The 21,602-nt window shown below is 36.5% G+C and overlaps 6 protein-coding genes across 6 annotated transcripts, besides 4 other annotated features; 4 read left to right on the top strand and 2 right to left on the bottom strand.

Annotated features, from left to right (window-relative positions):
- Positions 1-770: 770 nt before the first annotated feature.
- Positions 771-1,742: a mobile genetic element.
- Positions 1,743-1,984: 242 nt separating this feature from the next.
- Positions 1,985-2,756: a mobile genetic element.
- Positions 2,757-3,799: 1,043 nt separating this feature from the next.
- Positions 3,800-3,829: a mobile genetic element.
- Positions 3,830-4,615: 786 nt separating this feature from the next.
- TVAGG3_0365030 (uncharacterized protein) lies at positions 4,616-7,070 on the top strand (the record flags this gene model as incomplete). The annotated part of the gene is made up of 1 exon (XM_001308352.1): positions 4,616-7,051. The coding sequence occupies one exon, from the start codon at positions 4,616-4,618 to the stop codon at positions 7,049-7,051; it is 2,436 nt and encodes an 811-aa protein (XP_001308353.1).
- A 307-nt stretch (positions 7,071-7,377) lies between these two features.
- On the top strand, positions 7,378-11,345 carry TVAGG3_0365020 (4.1 G protein family; the record flags this gene model as incomplete). Its single annotated transcript, XM_001308351.2, has 1 exon — positions 7,378-11,301. One exon carries the CDS (start codon positions 7,378-7,380, stop codon positions 11,299-11,301), a length of 3,924 nt encoding a protein of 1,307 aa, XP_001308352.1.
- A 504-nt stretch (positions 11,346-11,849) lies between these two features.
- Positions 11,850-12,413, bottom strand: TVAGG3_0365010 (uncharacterized protein; the record flags this gene model as incomplete). The annotated part of the gene is made up of 1 exon (XM_001308350.1): positions 11,850-12,413. The coding sequence occupies one exon, from the start codon at positions 12,411-12,413 to the stop codon at positions 11,850-11,852; it is 564 nt and encodes a 187-aa protein (XP_001308351.1).
- Positions 12,414-14,163: 1,750 nt separating this feature from the next.
- Positions 14,164-15,348, bottom strand: TVAGG3_0365000 (attachment subunit-related family; the record flags this gene model as incomplete). The annotated part of the gene is made up of 1 exon (XM_051231557.1): positions 14,164-15,348. One exon carries the CDS (start codon positions 15,346-15,348, stop codon positions 14,164-14,166), a length of 1,185 nt encoding a protein of 394 aa, XP_051101287.1.
- A 614-nt stretch (positions 15,349-15,962) lies between these two features.
- TVAGG3_0364990 (protein of unknown function, DUF4106 family) lies at positions 15,963-16,253 on the top strand (the record flags this gene model as incomplete). The annotated part of the gene is made up of 1 exon (XM_051231556.1): positions 15,963-16,253. A coding segment is annotated over one exon (291 nt), but the record flags the coding sequence as incomplete, so codon positions are not given.
- A 2,032-nt stretch (positions 16,254-18,285) lies between these two features.
- Positions 18,286-21,602: part of a mobile genetic element that runs on past the window's edge.
- TVAGG3_0364980 (uncharacterized protein) lies at positions 19,363-19,853 on the top strand (the record flags this gene model as incomplete). The annotated part of the gene is made up of 1 exon (XM_051231555.1): positions 19,363-19,853. A coding segment is annotated over one exon (491 nt), but the record flags the coding sequence as incomplete, so codon positions are not given.

Here is a 21,602-nt window from a genome sequence, read left to right as displayed (position 1 = left end):
ATTTTTTGACATTTGTAAATTCTAAATTGAATGAGAAAAATGAAATAATACTAAGCATAATACAATATTCTAGATTTAATTATAATTAGGAAAAAGTTAGTTTTGAGAGTACTTTTCATAGGCATATAGAATGAAATCTTCTGAAAAATAATATCACATAAACTCATATTATTTTCTAATATATAACTATTTTATATAAAAATCAAATTCAATGATCTTAAAAGCGAAGGATAAACCTCAAAATTTACGAATATAATGAGTGGGAATATAATGCTTATCTATCATAAAACCATATGAAATATCAATTTTTGCTTTACGCCTAATTTTTGACGACAATTAGCAAAAAACGTTAAATGTTAACACTCAGTCCATTTGAATATGAAAAATAAAATTGACTTTGATTAAATGTTTTTATTTATCATGCAATTCTTCTTGCGACCAAAGATTTGAATAAAAGTTCAAAAAATAAGATAGCTTAAAAAATAATATACGGTAGTGTTTACTAATAGATGAATAGTATATAATTTCTATTAAAATGGATTTGATCCAAAAAATATATAAAATTTGATCATAAATAAAATCGTTTTAAACTACTTCTTCATTTAAATTATAACAATTATTTTTGGTTTTATATTTTTTAATTTCAAAAAAAATTTTGGTGATTGTTCTATTCTGTTACAATGTGCATTATCATATTCTAATGAATTATTCATTACATACATTTAAAAAAACTTGTTAAAAATGAAATTAAAAAATTATGTTTATTATTACGCTGTGAATGTGTCAACAGCGGTCATGCCTGTATCTGTATCCCATATTTGCCACAACCTTTCTGTATCTGCATTTGTGTATTTCGGTTTCAGCTGATACATTTGATTTGGCGTGTAATTTGTTCCAGTTAATGGATTAATTGGGAGATCTTCATGCGGTGTGTTATTATTGTACTCCCAAATAAAGGCAGGAATAGCCTGAATGCTTTGGCAGCGCTCCAATGTCGGCCAGAATCTCTCAATCTTCCCATTTTGGTAGGGAGAATGAGAGTCTGTATGCCGCCATTGGACGCCCCAAAGATCAAGTAAATCTTGAAAGGCGCCCCTATTTTCTGAACCGTTGTCGGTCCAGAAACAATAAGGGGCGCCAAATTCAATGAAGGCGGAAGCCGCAACGTTCGCTGTCGTCGCTGCCAGCATATCTGGTATTTGTATACACGCTAGGACTTTGCGGCTAAAATTGTCGATTATGCCATAAATATACTGGCCACGAACACCCCTAAAATAATGAACATCTGCGTGCCAGATAAGATTGGGTGAAAGCGCCCAATATCTTACTGCTGTTTCTGGCCCGGCATGCTCTAATCGCGTCTTGGTGAAATGATTTTCTTTGAAGTATCTGCGTACTTCTCTATAAGATACATCAATTTGTTGTAATTTCAAACGTTTCCATTGTTTTGTTTGACCACAGGGAAAGGCCCAGTGGTCATGTATCACAGCAAGAGATTTGATTTGGTCGTAGGGATTGACCCTACGACCTTTCTTGCCTTTAGGCAATGGGATATTCTGTAAGCTAAATTGATTTTGTAAAAAAGATTTTGAAACATCTAAATATTTGAAATCATTTGATTGAAGGGTTGGGGCGATTGGAACATGGGTGCAAGCTTCTTCCCATGTCATTTTACCTTCTTCAATCTGATTGGAAATACCAATTAGGTAAATTCGATCGACATACCCTTTGTAAGGATTCATTCTAATGAAGTACGTTAACAATCAAAATATTCTATAAGTGTCTAGTATGGAATTCAAAAGAATAAAGAAAATGGTAACGTAAATAAACGTATTATGAAATAATTTATAATTAAAATGAAAAAAAGAAAAAATAATAAGTAAAGTGACTGGAAATGAAAATGAAAATCAGTGTACAGTTTTATTTTTTTCTCGCTGTGAAACGTATTCAGTCATTTTTTTAAAAATTAATTTTTTGTTAGAGATAAGAGCTAAAACTCGGTAAACAACTTCTTTATGTCTAGAAAATTCTATCTTGCCTTTTATTTTTTTCTCGCTGTGAAACGTATTCGGTCATTTTTTTAAAAATTAATTTTTTGTTAGAGATAAGAGCTAAAACTCGGTAAACAACTTCTTTATGTCTAGAAAATTCTATCTTGCCTTTTATTTTTTTCTCGCTGTGAAACGTATTCGGTCATTTTTTTAAAAATTAATTTTTTGTTAGAGATAAGAGCTAAAACTCGGTAAACAACTTCTTTATGTCTAGAAAATTTAACATTCGTCTCCCATTTTTATATATTTGGTTTAGAATGTTCGAAAATGCGTAATATGGTCATTAATATTAATTGAAAAGAACCTTGAATTAATTCAATCTGATCTCACAAAATATTTTAAATTACAAACTTTGTAGTTTGAATAGATAATTGGTATTAAACTCAAATAACTAGTTTATTTTTGAATAAAAATTATTTGAATTTATTCAATTTTGTGAATTTTCCTTCAAAAATCAAGTTTAAATATCTTATTTGCCATATAATTATAAATACAATGAAACATATTCGAAATTGAAAAGAATGACTTTTTCTGTTCTTTCAATCATTCAATTTGAATTTTGTAATATTGGATTTCTCATTGAATAGCTATTAAAAACAACAAGCAATTTAACTTAGATTCAAATTTATTTGTGTTATATTCAATCTTCTCAAAACTTATAATTTTCGGCTATAGCATGATTATATGCTATATAATATAATAAACTAAGGGTTTCGTTTTGCGAAAAAAACGTACAATACGCAATTTCGCTAAAAAAACATTTAGCTAGCAATTTCGACCTTTGACTCCACTCAAGACGTCACTTTTTTAATTTTGCGGTATCATATTTTTGGAAAATCTTTATGAATATTATATAAAAAGTCTCTTTAATATCTATATTTCATATTTTTATCGATTTTTAAAGTTTTTGCGAAAAGTATTCAATTATTTTTGCTATTTGGTCGGGTAAATGTCAGATTTGCGACATTTTCTGATATGATATTCAGATTCTACGTTGATAATAATGCTTATAGAACCCTCTTGCTATTGTGTCAAAATTGCGAAACCGATAGCAAAAATATCTCGCAATATCAAAATTGAGATATTGAGTGAATTATGCATTATAGAGATTAAAAATCTGATTTGTGAAAACATCTCATCAGTTTCTAGCTAATTCAAAAATCTTTACTATCTTATTCGATTAAAATGAAAAGGGAATAGTTTCATTATGCTTTAAATGACAGCCTTATAATATAATCATAGTTTTCGCTCAATATGCAGCATTTTTTTTTCGAAATCTATGGTCAATATCCTAAATACTGATTGCTTTGCATTCATATCTCTTACATTTTCTATACCCACATCACTATTCATTGCTATTCCTATCTTTTTCATTTTTGTTTGTTTCTCATAATTTCTCAAAAAACATGATAACTTGATATTTGTAAATATCATACTTTATAACGTAAATAAGAACTTGACCTATTAAGAAAAGCAGTAATGAAAAGAAAATCTGAAATTCATAAAAATTACAAGTTTCTGATGACAATTAGCTTAATTAAACCAGGTACAAGATTATATAATTGTATTTTCTATCCAATTATCCATATAATATCTTATCCAGAAAAAATAACTTGATCAATACCAAATGATTTTTTAACTAGTAAATAAAGTATTTTCTTTACACACACATTGTATATCATAGTTTTTTGTTTTTTGGTTTCGCAAAACATCCAAAAACAAATATGCTATAAAAGTGACAATTTTAGGAGTAGGTGACAAAAGTGCATACTCTTAAACAACCGTCGGATTTCCGGGTGAAATCGTGACACACTTTCGTCTTTCGTAGGCAGTGGTGGTTGTTACAAAAGGTAACTTCGAATGTAGCGTGAAATCTGCAAAAAAAATTCTGAAATTTGAATGGAGAACACAAAAATTGAATAGTTTACGTCAATAAAAAAGAGAAAAATGAAGCCAATGTGTCTCGAACCTAGGACTTAGAGCAGCAATCCCACTGTTTATCACATTACACTACATGCATCTCTCACCTCACTGAATGAGATCAACTATATGATAACTTTTTCCCCATTATATTCTTGTGGAAAAGTGACAAATAGCAACTTTGACCCTCTCTCACAATTTTAGCAAAACGAAACCCTTAAATAAACCTATAATAGTATCATTCTTTCAATTATTTGAAGAGAAAACCGAAAAAATATATTTTCGGTCTATAACAATTATAACCGTTTATTATTTTTATTTTAATGAATATTTAGTATTGCATTTATGTATAGATTCGAATTTTAAAATTTTGGATTTTAAGAATTTGTATCGCATTTTGATTTGATTTCTATCGTTGATTTCAATTATTTGATAAACAGTTTGTTGGTTCTGAAATATTAAATCCATCTAGTCTAACCAAATATTTAAAAGTTGTAAATAAATATAAAAAGACGATAGATTCTTTCGAAATTTGGCCATGCATTAAAAGCAACAAAAAATATTAATATAATCCAATATCAGTATAAAAATTTATGGAAAAACGGTTGTGATTTGACAACTCGTCTAGCCACATATAATAAAGAATGGGTTGCAGTGCATCAAAGCCTAATGACCCAGGTCATTTACCAAGAGCCCTTAAAGCTCAGCCAAAAGTAAAGAAGCCTGAAGAAGCTAAGGCTGAAAAAAAGCCAGCTCAAGTTGCATCAGTCGAAAATGCTAAAGAAGAAACAAAAGAAAAGAAGGAAGAAAAGGCCGAAGAAGTAAAGAAGGAAGAAAAGAAGGAAGAGAAGAAGGAGAAGAAAGATAAGGAAGAATCTTCTTCATCCTCATCTTCTTCATCTTCATCATCTAAGAAGAAAGGAAAGAAGGACGAATCTACAAAGGCAGCTGAAGATGATGCTGCAAAGAAGGCAGCTGAAGATGATGCTGCAAAGAAGGCCGCTGAAGAAGCAGCAAAGAAGGCCGCTGAAGAAGCAGCAAAGAAGGCCGCTGAAGAAGCAGCGAAGAAGGCTGCTGAAGAGGAAGCCGCTCGCAAGGCCGCCGAAGAAGAGGCCGCACGTAAGGCTGCTGAGGAAGAAGCTGCCAGAAAGGCTGCTGAAGAGGAAGCTGCCAGAAAGGCTGCTGAAGAAGAGGCCGCTCGCAAGGCTGCCGAAGAAGAAGCTGCCAGAAAGGCCGCTGAAGAAGAGGCCGCTCGCAAGGCTGCCGAAGAAGAAGCTGCACGTAAGGCTGCTGAAGAGGAAGCCGCCAGAAAGGCTGCTGAGGAAGAAGCTGCCAGAAAGGCTGCTGAAGAGGAAGCCGCACGTAAGGCTGCTGAAGAAGAGGCCGCACGTAAGGCTGCTGAAGAGGAAGCTGCCAGAAAGGCTGCTGAAGAAGAGGCCGCTCGCAAGGCTGCTGAAGAAGAGGCCGCACGTAAGGCTGCTGAAGAGGAAGCCGCCAGAAAGGCTGCTGAAGAAGAGGCCGCACGTAAGGCTGCTGAGGAAGAAGCTGCCAGAAAGGCTGCTGAAGAGGAAGCTGCCAGAAAGGCTGCTGAAGAGGAAGCTGCCAGAAAGGCTGCTGAAGAAGAAGCTGCCAGAAAGGCCGCTGAAGAAGAGGCCGCTCGCAAGGCTGCCGAAGAAGAAGCTGCACGTAAGGCTGCTGAAGAGGAAGCCGCCAGAAAGGCTGCTGAGGAAGAAGCTGCCAGAAAGGCTGCTGAAGAGGAAGCCGCACGTAAGGCTGCTGAAGAAGAGGCCGCACGTAAGGCTGCTGAAGAAGAAGCCGCCAGAAAGGCTGCTGAAGAAGAGGCCGCACGTAAGGCTGCTGAAGAGGAAGCTGCCAGAAAGGCTGCTGAAGAAGAGGCCGCCAGAAAGGCTGCTGAAGAAGAGGCCGCACGTAAGGCTGCTGAAGAGGAAGCCGCCAGAAAGGCTGCTGAAGAAGAGGCCGCACGTAAGGCTGCTGAAGAGGAAGCTGCCAGAAAGGCTGCTGAAGAAGAGGCCGCCAGAAAGGCTGCTGAAGAGGAAGCCGCACGTAAGGCTGCTGAAGAGGAAGCCGCCAGAAAGGCTGCTGAAGAAGAGGCCGCACGTAAGGCTGCTGAGGAAGAAGCTGCCAGAAAGGCCGCTGAAGAAGAGGCCGCTCGCAAGGCCGCCGAAGAGGAAGCTGCCAGAAAGGCCGCTGAAGAAGAGGCCGCACGTAAGGCTGCCGAAGAAGAAGCTGCACGTAAGGCTGCTGAAGAGGAAGCCGCCAGAAAGGCTGCTGAGGAAGAAGCTGCCAGAAAGGCTGCTGAAGAGGAAGCCGCACGTAAGGCTGCTGAAGAAGAGGCCGCACGTAAGGCTGCTGAAGAAGAAGCCGCCAGAAAGGCTGCTGAAGAAGAGGCCGCACGTAAGGCTGCTGAAGAGGAAGCTGCCAGAAAGGCTGCTGAAGAAGAAGCTGCCAGAAAGGCTGCCGAAGAAGCTGCCAGAAAGGCTGCTGAAGAAGAGGCCACTCGCAAGGCTGCCGAAGAAGAAGCTGCCAGAAAGGCCGCTGAAGAAGAGGCCGCACGTAAGGCTGCCGAAGAAGAAGCTGCCAGAAAGGCTGCCGAAGAAGCTGCCAGAAAGGCTGCCGAAGAAGCTGCCAGAAAGGCTGCTGAAGAAGAGGCCGCTCGCAAGGCTGCCGAAGAAGAAGCTGCCAGAAAGGCCGCTGAAGAAGAGGCCGCACGTAAGGCTGCTGAAGAGGAAGCCGCCAGAAAGGCTGCTGAGGAAGAAGCTGCCAGAAAGGCCGCCGAAGAAGAGGCCGCACGTAAGGCTGCTGAAGAGGAAGCCGCCAGAAAGGCCGCTGAAGAAGAAGCAGCTAAGAAGGCCGCCGAAGAAGAGGCAGCGAAGAAGGCTGCTGAAGAGGAGGCTACAAAGAAGGCTGAAGAAGAAAAGAAGGATGATGACAAGGACGAAGACTCTAGCTCATCCTCTTCTTCATCCTCATCTTCTAAGAAGGATAAGAAGGACGACGAAAAGAAGGAAGAGGAAAAGAAGGAGGAAGAGAAGAAGGAAGAAACTCCAGCTGAAAACTAAATTTTGTTAAAAGTAACTGTCTTTGGTTCAAAATTATTTATTTTTTTCTCATTCACCTAAATTATTCCATTCAATCTTCACAAAAATTGAGAGTACAATGATAAAAGTGAAAGTTTCGAAATAGATTGCATTATATGTGAGTATTAATATTTATTAAATTAAGTTTGACTCGTGTCAAATATATTGCGCATGAAAAGTGAAATCAAATTTTCATCGACACAGTCTCTCTCAAGAGAAATCATGCAATTCTAAAAGTTAAAATCGCGGTGAGTTGCAAAATGTAATGAAAAGTTCTCAATTTTTGTGTAGTTTACTTTAATAGTTATATGGGCAAAGAAGATCAAGAGTTCCAAGCTATTGTTGATGCCGAGAAGAAGGCAGGTAGCACTATCTTGTACGTCGGAGCTGTTCGCAAACTCCACGACTCTGGAAAAGGAGGCGATGCCCGAAATATCGTAATAACGACTAATAAGATTGAGTATTACAAAGGAAAGAAACCAGACAGGAAATTTTTGTTTATCGACACTAGTGAAGTAAGGAGGATAAACGAGCCAAAATCAAACAGAATCGAAATTTACTTTAATCAGGAAACAAAAAATCCTTCACAAATCAGATTTGAATCTCCTGATGTCGACAATATTTACGGAATCATCCAAAGCTATCTGTGCCGTTCATTTAACCCGGATAAAGTAGCAAAGATTGGATACGACTCTTCAGTATCAAAGAACTTCCCATACTCCGTTGTAACAACTAATTTCGGCTTTAACAACCTACTTGTCAAAGTAGGAAAGTCAATGCCTCTTGAAATTAGCAACTTAGTCTATTATTTGCTTGCTAACAATATAACAGACATAGCAATCCCACCACAGAGGCCAGTGGCTGATTACTTGTTTACCATCCTTTATGCATTCGGATTCAAGAGAAATTCAAAATCTTTCACATTTGCTGCGGAGAAGCCTGCCAAATCGATCTACGCCGAAATCGTCAAGTATGTTGCTAAGAGAGACCTTCATTACCGCCATCTGGGCTTCAGTATCCCTTCTGATGAGCATTTCAAAGATCTCCTTGACAATTTCGATAAGTACGCCGCAAATTGCTTTTCATTTATTAACACAAGCCTATCTTCGGACAATTTGAAGAAACTTAATCAAAAACTTTCCGAAAAACACGTCAGATCCCTTTGTTTCTACAACGCTTTCTTACAGGAAGACATGCAATACTTCGCAAATGAGTTTTTCAACGAATCCATCGCTGAAACTCTCTTGTACCTCGCAATTGATCACAATATCTACCCACAACTCGAAACAATTGCACCGAAATTACCAAATATCTACATATTATCAATGCCTGCTATCGGAGTTAACACAGGAACTATCCTTACCCAGATTTCCAACCTCAAAATGGCAAATCTTCGCTGGCTTAACATTTCTGCCAATATTTGTCAATTGTTCCCAGAGAAAATCGATATCCCACAACTCGAACGCCTTGATTTGTCCTTCTTAACCTTTGAAGGAGCTGCATTTACAGAATTAATCAAATTATTACAGGGAACAACCTTCCAAAATGGAATCAGATTACACATAAATGGTTCCTTTGTCCAAGAGTTCGAGTTCAATGCCTCCAAATGCAGTAATTTCAAAGGTTTGGTAATCGGACCAAATCTTACTCCAAAACTGATCGATTTCGTACTCGCCTGCAAGCACCTTGAGTATCTTTCAATCGATTTCGGAATGAAAGAAGAGAGCAAAGAGCTTTTCGACAAGATTATCGAAAATCTTCCAGATACGTCAACTCTTCGTACACTTGTCATCCAAAACTTCATCGTTACAGACATTGAGAAGTTCAATCAGCTCATTCCGAAACTCAATTTCCTTGAAAATCTCAAGATATTAAATGGATCACTCGGAGACGCCTTCATTACAGCTTTGAACCAACTCGTAATGGAATCCAGGTCCATCAAGCAGGTTTCCATCGACAGAGTCAATATGGAACAGATAGAACCTCTTCAAAAACTCGCATCTGACCTTTCCACAAAAGAAGAGCACGTTTTATTTGTACCTCCACTTGCTGACCTCGCCGAGCTCGTTACGAAATTCCCCAACTGGAAGGACAACGTTCAGGATATAAAGAAATTATTGGCAAAAGCCAGAGGAGAAAACCTTCCAATTTACAATAGAATCCTCACAGAAGAGCAGCGCGAAGAATTCTCTAGCGTTAAAGAGTACGCGCAGGCCTGGGATTCTCCATTACTTCCGATCAATAGATATGATGAAACAGAACCGGACACGATCGAGTTCAGATTCCCACAGTACATCTCCAAGGAACAAATGGACCTCTGGGGAATTGAAGATAAGTACGCTCCTGTCGTAGAAGAGCCACCAAAAGAAGATCTCAAACAGAATGAGGAAGAAGAGAAGAAAGAAGAGGCCAAAGAGGAAGTTCACGAGGAAAACAAGGAAGAAAAGTCCGAAAAATCGGATTCAAAGAAAGATGAAAAGAAATCAACGGATTCAAGCTCTAGTTCTAAGAAGAAGAAAGTATTTTTATCATCATCAAGCGATGAAGATGACAAACAGCCTCCAAAGAAGAAGATTTCTTCATCATCTTCTGATGATGAGAAACCAGCCCCTAAGAAGAGCGTTTTCAGCTCTACATCGAGCGATGATGAACTTCCTCCGCCAAAGAAGAAGAAATTATCTTCAGATTCAGAATCAGAAGAGAAATCTCCAGAAAAGAAGCCAGAACCAGTCAAAGAATCATCTTCTTCCGATGATGAATTACCTCCACCTAAGAAAGAGGCAGCTCCTGCTAAGAAACCTTTGATTTCTTCTTCATCATCTGAAGATTTGCCTCCTCCGAAGAAACAACAGCCAAAGAAGCTAATCGAAGATGAAGAAGAAGACGATGAATTACCACCACCTAAGAAACAAGCAAGGAAATCCATTTTCTCCTCATCATCCGATGAAGATTTGCCTCCACCTAAGAAACCAGAGCCAAAGAAGAAACTTTCATCATCCTCATCCGATGAAGAAGATCTTCCTCCTCCAAAGAAGCCAGAACCAGCTAAAAAACTTTCATCATCTTCAGATGAAGAGGAAATCCCACCAAAGAAGCCAGAACCAGCCAAGAAGATTTCATCTTCATCATCATCCGATGATTTGCCACCACCAAAGAAGCCACAACCTGTTCAAAAACTTTCATCTTCTTCAGATGAAGAAATTCCTCCAAAGAAACCAGAGCCAGCCAAGAAAATCTCTTCCTCATCATCAGAAGATGAATTACCACATCCTAAAAAGCCTCAGCCTGTTCAAAAACTTTCTTCTTCTTCAGATGACGAATTACCACCACCAAAGAAGCCAGAGCCAAAGAGGAAACTCTCAGAATCATCATCAGATGAAGAATTGCCTCCTCCGAAGAAGCCAGAGCCAGTTAAAAAGATTTCATCTTCATCATCTGAGGAAGAAGATGAATTACCACCGCCAAAGAAGCCAGAACCAAAGAAAGCAGCTCCTGCTAAGAAGATTTCTTCATCTTCTTCATCAGAAGAAGAAAATTTGCCTCCTCCAAAGAAACCAGAGCCAAAGAAAGCCTTATCGTCATCATCATCCGACGAAGAGGAACTTCCTCCACCCAAGAAACAAGAACCAGCTAAAAATGTTTTGGATTCTTCATCATCATCAGAATCAGACGTTCCTCCACCGAAGAAAGAGGAGCCAGTGAAGAAAGTCGTCGAAGAAATCGTAGAATCTCCACCTCCGAAGAAGGAAGAACCACAAAAGAAGAAGAATTTCTTCGATTCAAGCGACGACGAAGTTGTTGAGCCAGTCAAGCCACCACAAAGGAAGCCATCACCAGCAAGAAAGCCATCACCAGTCAGAAAGCCATCTCCGACCAAGATATCTTCTTCATCATCGGAATCTGATTCAGAAAAGGAGTTTCCAAAGAAGATTTCTTCATCTTCGTCATCTAGTGATAATGAAAAGCCTGTTCAGAAGTCTCCTGCCAGACAAACAAAGATTCCGGACAGAAGAAGGTCTCCTTCTCCACAAAAGTTCGCGGAATTGGCCAAACAAACAAAGAATTTCAACCAGCAGCAGATGGAATCTGATGATCCAGAAGATGTCGACTATTCCAAACCAGATTGGGACTTCCCGATCGTTATTGAGCCAATTCACACTCAGGCAACAACAAAGAGAATCGATTCTAAGTACTCCATTGAAAATGTTCTCAACAGCCTCAAGAACACTTAAATTTAGCATATTTTTTATTTTTTCTTGTCAATAAACTGATTTTTAAAATCATTAAAATATTTATACTTATGAACAAATCAAAAAAGGGGTATTATTATTGTCGTCTGGGGGTTTTAGATGACAATGCGAATTTTCGAATAATAGAATTAGCTACTCCATATATTATGAGTGTTTGCACACTATAACCATAGATGGAATTGATGTTTTTCCTTTATTTAGGTACCAAAAGATGCTTGTAAAATCTCTTTTTTAGACGACAATAAAACATCCTGCAAAAAATATCAATATTTTTATAAATTTGAATTTGATATATAAAAATACATTTTCTCAGGATGTTTAAGATTAAAAAACTACGTTTTACGTTATATAATAAGATGTTATACATACTTTCGAGAATTAGCCATGTTAAAGAGTCATTTTCAAACGATTTGTGTTTATCAAATGATAGGAAACGTTAATTCACTAATAATACACATTGCTTTGTATAATTCAATAATTATAATAATTATTTGACTTATACAACAAAAATGTATTGCTGATATTATTTATTATCTGCGTCGAAGAAGATAAACAAGGTTACAATCGTTTGTCAAGATAGATACTTTGTTTTCAGTATTAATTGATTTGTATGTTTCTCCGATGACTCTTCCTTTTTGATTTATAACTTGAATTCGAACAGGATTAATTTTCAAACGAGCATCTTGTGGAATATCAGAAACAAAATCAAATGAATTCGAGAAAATTGGAACTTTCTTTGTGAATGTTGAATTATCGAATGATAATTGAATATGACAATTATCTAACGATTCATCAGTTGTTCCAACTATTGCCAATTTGTTTTGTGAAGGAAAAATATCAGTTACTGTTATTATTACTTTTTTCCTACGTATGAAATTAATGTCAAAAATATTTGATTCATTATTCCCTGAACTTAATTTTACATGTAATGTTTGGGGACCATACTTTTCGGATTTACTTAAATCATGTTCAAAAGTAATATTTCGATCACCTACATGTATTTGTGTTGTTTTAATTTGATTGGCTGAATTCAGTTGTCTATTATTATCAATCCATGATTCAATTTTGACAGAAAATGGCCCAATTGATGGCATAATTGAAATTATTGCATGTATTTTTTCATCATGTTCTATTATTGGAAAGTTTTCATTTTGAATAGAAATGCATTTGATTATCACTTTATTTAAATAGAATGGATGGCCATCACATCTTTCGCATCCAAAAAGCAAATTATCGAAATCCAACGAACTGTTTCGAGTTGATTCTATTTTAAAAGCTGCATTGTTGTATGCAGTTTCTGCATTTGGGGCAAGATAACAATTTGAACTCGATTGTTTATGATGTTGCAATCTTTAATAGTTAAATTAGAATCACTCAAAACAATTATTGAGAACCTTGCCATATTTGAATCAATAATAAGGTGATGTAGAGTTCCTTTAAAATTATAATGATATAAATAAGAATGTAAATTTCCAGTATTGTTCTTAAGAGTGGAAAATGAAACGTTTGAGTTTGGCTGAGATAATTGGAAATAGCACATCATGTGTATTAATTGTTCAAATTGAAATAAGTTAGAAATATTTGTTTTATCCACACAAATATTACCGTAACTATAATAAATACTATTTCCATTCGGGACCGAAATAGTTGAATCAATTAAAAAATTGATATGCTCAGGTGAATTTGATGCTACAATATATGATTGAGTGGCAAAATAATTAATTGAAATAGAATTTTTGACACATATTTGATGTTGAACGCATGAACCATCTTCCTGCTTAATAATATAACCAAACCCACGAGTATTTTCTGAAATATCAAAGATAGAATTTGAAATAAGAAATTTTGTTTCATCGTTTCCTTTCAAGTAAATAATGGAATTATTGTATTTTCCGTTAAATAATGCATTATAAACTATGATATTTCCTTGAATATTAGAAATAATTTGGCTTTCATTGATTTCTGTATATGAATTAATTTTTCCGTAATATTGTTCCCAAATATCATACGGATAAATGGATTTTAAACACATAAATCTGTTTCTTATTAATAATGTATTCCAAGAAACTTTTTGATTTATTTTTTCAGAAAAAATAGAATTTTCTAACAACTTAATGTTCATTTTCCGTTCGATACTTGAATTATACAAAGATGTGTATCGAACTATATTAATGAAAGAACTGAAAATGCACAGAATTGAAAGATAATAATATTTTCTTATTTTCAAATGTTTACATGGCAAAAAATGTCATTTTCCATTCATGGGTTAGTCTATAACGCTTTAGGTACAAACTTTGCGGATTGAAGATCCGCAAAGTTGGTACTGTCTATTTTTATATGGAAAAAATTAGAGATTTCGATCTCAAAATTTAAAATTGTGTTGTTTTGGATTCTTTCGCTTTGGGAGGGCGCTTCGCGCCCTCCCAAAGCGAAAGAATCCAAAACACAGATCTGAGAAAATTTGATATCGGAAAAATGACTTTAAGTTATGATATCTTATCAAATATATGCTCCTCATTAATAATAATAATGGTTTGCTTGATATTTATATCTGTTTTAAAAGCTCTTTTCTTTCAAAAAAAAAATTGAAAAATCCAAAACTCGAATTTAGGATGATCTTTGGGTTTTTTTGAATTTGGATGATCCAAAAAGATCATCCAAATTAGCAACCCTACTTTTATAATTGATACATATATTAAAAAAAAAAAAAAAAAAGGTAGTGGGGCTTCCAGGGGCTGCGCCCCTTCTAGCCCCTAAAAAACCTAGAGGAGGACTGACCCCAAGACTCCGATGAAAAAGAAAGATATTTAAATAAAATAAAATTTTTTAATCTTAAATAGTTTTTTACTCAGTATAATCTGAGTCTTTAACATCTTCAAATGTTTGTTCCTCTTCATTATCCGAAGATATAATTTCCTCGACTTCTTCTTCGTCATCTGGTGCTACGTGTCCAGCTATAAATACTTTGTAGAGTCCATCTGGAGGTGTCTGTATTATGAATGTGGTATCGTGTAAGAATACAAACTCAACATCCTGTTTGAATTGGCAATTTGAATTAGTGAATTCTGCCAATTTTATAGGATGTCCTTTGGTAGCTTTCGGGAAGCTTGAAATACTAACTTTGCTACCGTAGGGAACTCTTTCTGGTGTATCTAACGCTATAGTGGATATGACATGGAAATTGTCTTGAAATTCTGGTAAAGGTTGTATACAATATAACCGTTTTGACTGTCCTGGTTTGGTAAAAAAGTATACGTAAAAGGACCTTTGCCCATACTCATCCAATTCTTCGAGATAGTTGTAGGTATTGGGATATATGCTGACATACTCAGCAATTTTCACATTTCGCAAATAAGTTTGCATATTTTTGGGGAAAAGTCTAATAAATTGGTCGATGGCTTGTAGTGCAATTAGGTTTGCTGTAACAGGCAAGTATTGAACAAACAAGTCCACGAGAACACCTGGGTCTTTAACTTCATTTTCAACTGGTTGCAAACTATCCATAACAGACTGAAACACTTCCGAATAATCGGTGTCGTCTTGAATTCCCCATTGGTTTTTGAGTTTTTCAAGGAGTTGAAGTCTTTTTTTAGCATATTGCCTGCGAACACGTTCAGGTATGGTAGTGTTTTCTTCTGTATTTTCTGTATCTCCTGATTGAAATTGCTTCGCGAACGCGAGGTATCTCATCTGGGACCTTGTCGTCATCGATGACGCGCTTGGTTGTTCCTCTGTTGTTTCGTTTGTTTGTATGGTATTTTCTTGAGTAGATTGTCTTGAATTGTTGGACAATTGGTTTGCAATTGGAGAAGACTGTAAAACTTGTCCTGTTGTGTCTGGTACAACTGTATCTGTTGTTTCGTTTGTTTGTATGGTATTTTCTTGAGTAGATTGTCTTGAATTGTCCAACAATTTGTTTGCAATTGGAGAAGACTGTAAAACTTGTCCTGTTGTGTCTGGTACAACTGTATCTGTTGTTTCGTTTGTTTGTATGGTATTTTCTTGAGTAGATTGTCTTGAATTGTCCAACAATTTGTTTGCAATTGTATGAGGAAGTTGCTTTGGTATTATAGGAGGTCGTAAGGGTTTTGAGAATGGTGAGACATAAGTTGTAGGAACTTTAACTGCAGAGGTAGTCGACGAATTGTTTGCGACACTTTTTCTTCCTTCCATTATGAAAAATGAACTGTTTTTTTTTCGGACAACTCATAGAAAAGTTTAAAATAAACGGTTTTTACCAACGGAGACCCCCTCTATTTTTTTATTTTATTTAATAGTTACCGTTGGCAAACCGTTCCATCTCAAATATTGAATGAACTATAAACGTTTTTTGTTTTCTATATATACTTTTTTGTCCAACGGTAAAACTTTTTACACAACGGTTTTTGAGAGTCGTCGCGTTGACTTTTTTGTAGAGCACTCAAAATAGTATAACTTTGTCCGGACAAGTAAGGGTCTATCGTCGCTACAGGAAAAGTTACGGGCGTTCCAAGGAAGTATACTTTGAGAAGCCTTTTCCCCTTAAAATGAGATAGGACGGTTATTTTACAAAACTGACAACACTTTGACCGAGTAGTTTTTTGTGCTGAACAAAAAGTGTCATATAAACATCTGTCAAAAACCGCTTTTTAACTTCACTTAAAATGCCACGTAAGCTACGTAAGAATATACGTAAGAGGAAGGGAGCATTGAAACATCCAATAGTAAAACTGACACCACAACAACAGTTGCAACAACAAATGATGAATGACCCCACTATGTTGCAACAAATGTCAAGCAACCCTATGCTTTTAAACCGAGTTATTGGTGCACAGAGTGGAGGTTTAAGAGCGGCACTTTTAGCGAAAATGGCAGGCTATGGTGGAGCTGCAGACGGAACAGCTTATAACCCTCAAAGTCAAATGAATTTGAGTTCACTCAAAAATCAAATAACAGATGTCAAAAAGTCAAACATAGACATACAGAAACAAATAAGTGAAAACGAAAAGAAACTAGAATATGACAGACACACAAAGAAACTCAATGAGTTAAACGTAGAGAAAAAGAAGAAAGAAGAACAACTGAAAGAACTAAGTACAGAGGAATATGCGAAAAAAGTGTCAGAAAAAGCAGCAGAAGTAGCAAAAATGGAACAAGATGTTATAAATTTGAAAAACCATACTACTCAATATAAAGTACTGAAAGATGAAGAATAAAACAAAAAGCCCTGAAGACATATATGGATAGCGATGAGTATAAAAAAGAAGTTGAAGCAAATGTAAAGGCAGAAAAACTTTTACAGTTGCAAAACCAAACCGTACAGTATGAAAACTTAGCACAAGAAAGTAAAAATAACGACGCAGCCATGCAAAAGGCAATGAAAAGCGCAGAATATATAAAAGCTAATAATGACTGGTTAGATGCCCAAGCCAACGCTAAAGCAGCCCAACTTATAGGGTCAATAAGGACAAAAATACAAGCGGATGAAGACAGTTCAAATGAAGCTTTAATGAATGCTGACTTTAAGAACGCCTTCGAAGCTCTTCATAGTAAGGTGAAACTAGTGAACGACTTCTCATCTGGAAAGAAACTGAAGTCTGAAGGTTTCGACAAAGTTAAGAGAAGTAGCACAAAATATGACGAAAATAACAGATGCAGCAACGAGACAGGCAGTTCAAAGTGCCTATGACGCCGTTAGAGCAACTGTTGTGGAAAGTCAAGAAAAAGAGTTACAACAGACCAAAACAGACCTAGTAAATGCTTTCTTAAAACGAAAAGTCAGGTAGGACATTATGCTGCAGATGGAACATATGTGCCAGCTGGTGGAACTTATATACCACCAAACCCTCCAAGAGAAGCACCTGCACCAGGACTACCTAAAACATTTACATCGTCACATGGACACAGACACAGGCATGCACCAAAACCAACACAACAACCAACACAACAACCAACAGTTCAAAACACTGCACCACAACCAACAGTTCAAAACACTGCACCACAACCAACAGTTCAAAACACTGCACCACAACCACAGTTCAAAACACTGCACCACAACCAACAGTTCAAAACACTGCACCACAACCAACAGTTCAAAACACTGCACACAACAGAGCAAGGACATAAAAGAAGTAGAGAACAAGGAAACCAAGAATTCTTAAAAATGCTTAAGGAAGACTATGGTTACCCAGATACTCTTGACTTTAGTGACAGATATAAAGAAGCTATTAGAAAGTTCAAGGAAGGAAATACTGACCCGAACCTATTTAGCTTTATGGTTCAGCACCAAATGGGATATAATTTCAAACCTGGAAAATACAAGCTCGCTAAGGGATATGATTTAATAGCATATCATCCAAATGACATGGATGAATTTACTCCGAGATATTTGGTGTCAGAGATAAATGATAATTCAACTATCTTCATGAAACGCGTAAAAAATAGAGACGGAACGAAAGAAGAAAGGGTTATGAATGCGGATGGTTAAATAGGGAACTTGTTAAAAACGGTCTCGGAATATATGAAATGCCAGCAGATGAGGTACAAGAAACTCCACAGGAAGAAGTTCAGATACAACCAGACATGGAAGAAATAGTTCAGCAACAACAGCTAGAAGAGCCTGAAGGAAACGAACAAGTCCTCCTTTGGAAACTAACTTCACAGAACTAGATGAAGATTTGGAACAGCCGAAAAATCTTGACCCTCAACAAGAGTATGCGGAGAATATGGAATCTTTCCAAGAGTCTAAGAAAAATTCGCTGACATAGTAGAAGAATATCGAAAAATGTTCGCCGACATACAAAAGACTCCAACATCAGATGAAAATATTCAGCATAGAATGGAAGAACTGAAAGAAAGTGTACGCAAATACAACAATCCTTTTTACTTACGACCATATAACGTTCAATCTTTGGCTGAACTCGGTGAAAATAAAAGGTTAAATTTCACAAAACATATAGAAATGAAACATTGTTTAAAGTTCATTCAGAACCTAACCAATATGGAAACAAACCTACTTTTGTTTCTGCAGACTATGGAACTACAATGAGATGGGGTCATAAAGCTAATCCGGATAGGTGGTTCATAAACTTACAACCACAATTCCAAGAAGTTGTAGACGCAATGGAAGTGAATGGTGAACCAGATATAGCTGGTATTTTCAGCGCGGCTTTAATGCCATTGAAAGATATGAAACATGCAGATATTTTGGACCAGTATGAAATGAACATGGCTGATGGAAATATAACACCTGACGTTCTAGAACATTTATCTCAAAGAACTACACAGAACCATAGAGATGGTATATTTGGTGAAGAGTTTAGAAAGAAAGTTAGGGAGATAGAAGGAGAGAACCTATTGTACATGACCTTGCAAACGAAAGTTTACAAAATGTCATAAAAACTTACTTTGCAGACAATGAACTGAGAAGGGATGAATATTTAAGAAAACTCAAATGGACAGTACCAAATGAAATGTTAGTATTGAAAAACATGTTCCTTGACAAAATAAAACCAACTACAGAAATAAATGACGCAAGACTGAAACATTGGGTAAAAGCTTTCCCATTCACAAAAGATATTATTGGTAACATGGAAAGAAAACCAGAATGGCTACAAAAACATATATTTGGAAACGAGCATATTCCATATGGACAAGCTCTGTTTGAAGAGCTTGAACCGGAAACTCAGGAAAGAGTCATGCAAACAATACGCGAAGACTCAAATACAAACTATGACAAAATCTTTCTAGGATATAGGTTACCTGAGATGGGCGACCAGAGCCCAAAGGCAAAAAGGACATGGGAAATTTACAACATACTAGGTGAACATGAGGCAAAGATGCAACAACTTGAAGCAGAGGGCAAGTTACCAAAAGCGACACCAAAGAAGAAGAGAAGAGTAGAACAAAGTGAAATAGTGAAGAAGTAACTTCATCTAGTGAAAGTAGTGGCAATGAAGGAAAAAGAAGAGTTAAAAACTCAGTCAGGAAGAAAGTAAAGCTTGGTACGAGTGGGTTCTATTATGACACATAAATCCAACTATTCTATATTTTTACCCATATGAAATGTACGCCGCTCAGAATATAACGCCAACAGTTTTGGATGCCATGAACGGAAATGTTTCCGAATGGTATAACGAATGCGACAATGCCATTAGAAGGTCAGAAATAGTTCCTGGAACTTACGAATATACAACTGCTGTTTCTTATGGAAACGTAGGTGAGTTTGGAGAAGGTTCTTCAACAACAGTAGATATTGCTTGCGACAGGTTTCATATTATTTCTATTGACAACTCATTCTTATACGTGGAACAAGACATTGAAATAAAACCTTCTGCCAAGTTGTCTGACAAGAAAGGTTGCAATGGAATTTTCTATGTCGGATACCAATATGCTCCAGAAGTTTTCATGGGATATAAGATATATTCTAACTCTGACTTAGTTCAAACAGTAACATGGGCAAACTATGAATGGTTCGCTTTGAGAAACTCAGTACAACCACAAGCTAGAGAACAAACAGACCAGTATGCAAATATTGAGAAAATAAGAAGACTTGACCCTAACGTTCCAGGAGTTTATGTTAACCTTTCTGGACAAACTGCAGCAGCAGTAACCAAAGTAAAACTGAAACTTAGAGTTCCTTTGTCATCTTTCCTCATCTTCAGGTTTTTAAGATACTTGCCAAACTGGGCAGGAAAAATTTCTATCGAACTTACTCCAAGCAAAAATAACTTAGTCATTGCACCAACACAAGACCCATTCACTATTACAGACGTAAAGGGAACAAATCAAACGTCATTCGCCGACTTTTGCAAAGACAAAGTTGACTTAGACTTTGGTTTCTCAAACTCAACACTGAAGTAAACTATTATTTCAATGCTGCTGGAACTGCTTGGGACCCAGTTAAGTTCACATGCGAAAAGTTTGAATGCAAGAGAATAGAAAGCAGACTTGCAGTCTATATGTTGGACCCAGATATTTCAAATGCTTTAGCTGCCAAATATATTGCAGTTCCACTTATGTTCCCTATACACCAAATATCTGTCAAAGACTTTGCAGGTGAAGTTGGAAACCAAAGTGCTGACCCAGGTGCAAGAACAGATATTGCTTTAACAACTGCAATGAAACATGCAGATACTATGTTTGTACTGTTCAGACGAACTATAAATGACTATTCTTGTTTCTACAACCCTGGTATTAAATATCATATAAACATAGATGGCAAATATTATCCAAGAGAAGAATATTCTACAGTTGAGGATATGAGGTCATACAACTTGACATTAGATGCTATGAACTTTAACAACAACTTCACAACAACCATTAACCCTGAAATGCAAAGTTCTATTATGCCATATGTGAAAGTATGGACTCATACAGGAGGTCAAAAAACTCAATATACAAATGGAGACCGTTCAAACTTTTGGCTTGGCATTCCATTTGCTGACTCAGAAGACTTTATGGGTGGTATTTCAACTGTTGGTACAGTACAAATACAATATACTGGTGACAGAGACGGTCCAGATGAACTGAGAGCAAAGAAGTTTACAAAACCAATAGCACTTTTCACGGAAGATGCTCTTTTGAAGATTCGTTCGATGAAACCTGCTGGGGCTCCTCAGATTGGTAACGACAGCTTCCATCGAGCAGATTTTGGCAGCAGGTCAGTAAGTTGTTCTTGAACTGACTTCTCTCCGTCAAATATTGACAGTACGCCAGTTTTGACATAATATTGTATTATAAACTTTCCTTTAGAAATATCGTCAGTTTTGAAGTTATATTTTTGTCTGCTTCAAGAACTTTCACCATCTCGGTTATACCAACTTTCTTTGCTTTATGAAAATATTTAGGTTCAGCAAAGACTGCTATTCTATAACATTTTCCATTGTTTGTATAAAGAACTATTCTGTCAATGTATTTGTATTGTTTGTGTGTGTAAACTTTGTTCTGCTTCAATTCGAAGAGATACTCGAATACGTCCATCTTTTTATTCTAAGTAAAATGTCATTTCCGAAAAATAGAAGCGTAAGTGTTTCAAAAGGTTTAATGGCGGTGGCAGATGTGAAGTTAAATTCACCAACTCAAACAAACAGTCAAAGTGTTATTGTCAATGTCAAAGACAGAGATGTTGAAGTGGGGAAACCATACGAAGACGAAGATGGTATAACAATTGTTCCTGTAAAAGAACAACCAACATATCCTGAAGTTAGCAGAGACTTAAGTTCTGTTGCAGATATTCGAAACGACTACCAACAACTGAAAGACAAACTTCAAACTCAGGAGAAGATTTGTCAAGCTTTAAGTAT

The sequence above is a fragment of the Trichomonas vaginalis genome, chromosome V (genome assembly GCF_026262505.1).
Source record: "Trichomonas vaginalis G3 chromosome V, whole genome shotgun sequence".
NCBI classification, from domain to species: domain Eukaryota; phylum Parabasalia; order Trichomonadida; family Trichomonadidae; genus Trichomonas; species Trichomonas vaginalis.
The sequence above is the reverse complement of the archived record's forward strand: the minus strand, read 5'-3'. Positions and strand labels throughout refer to the sequence as shown.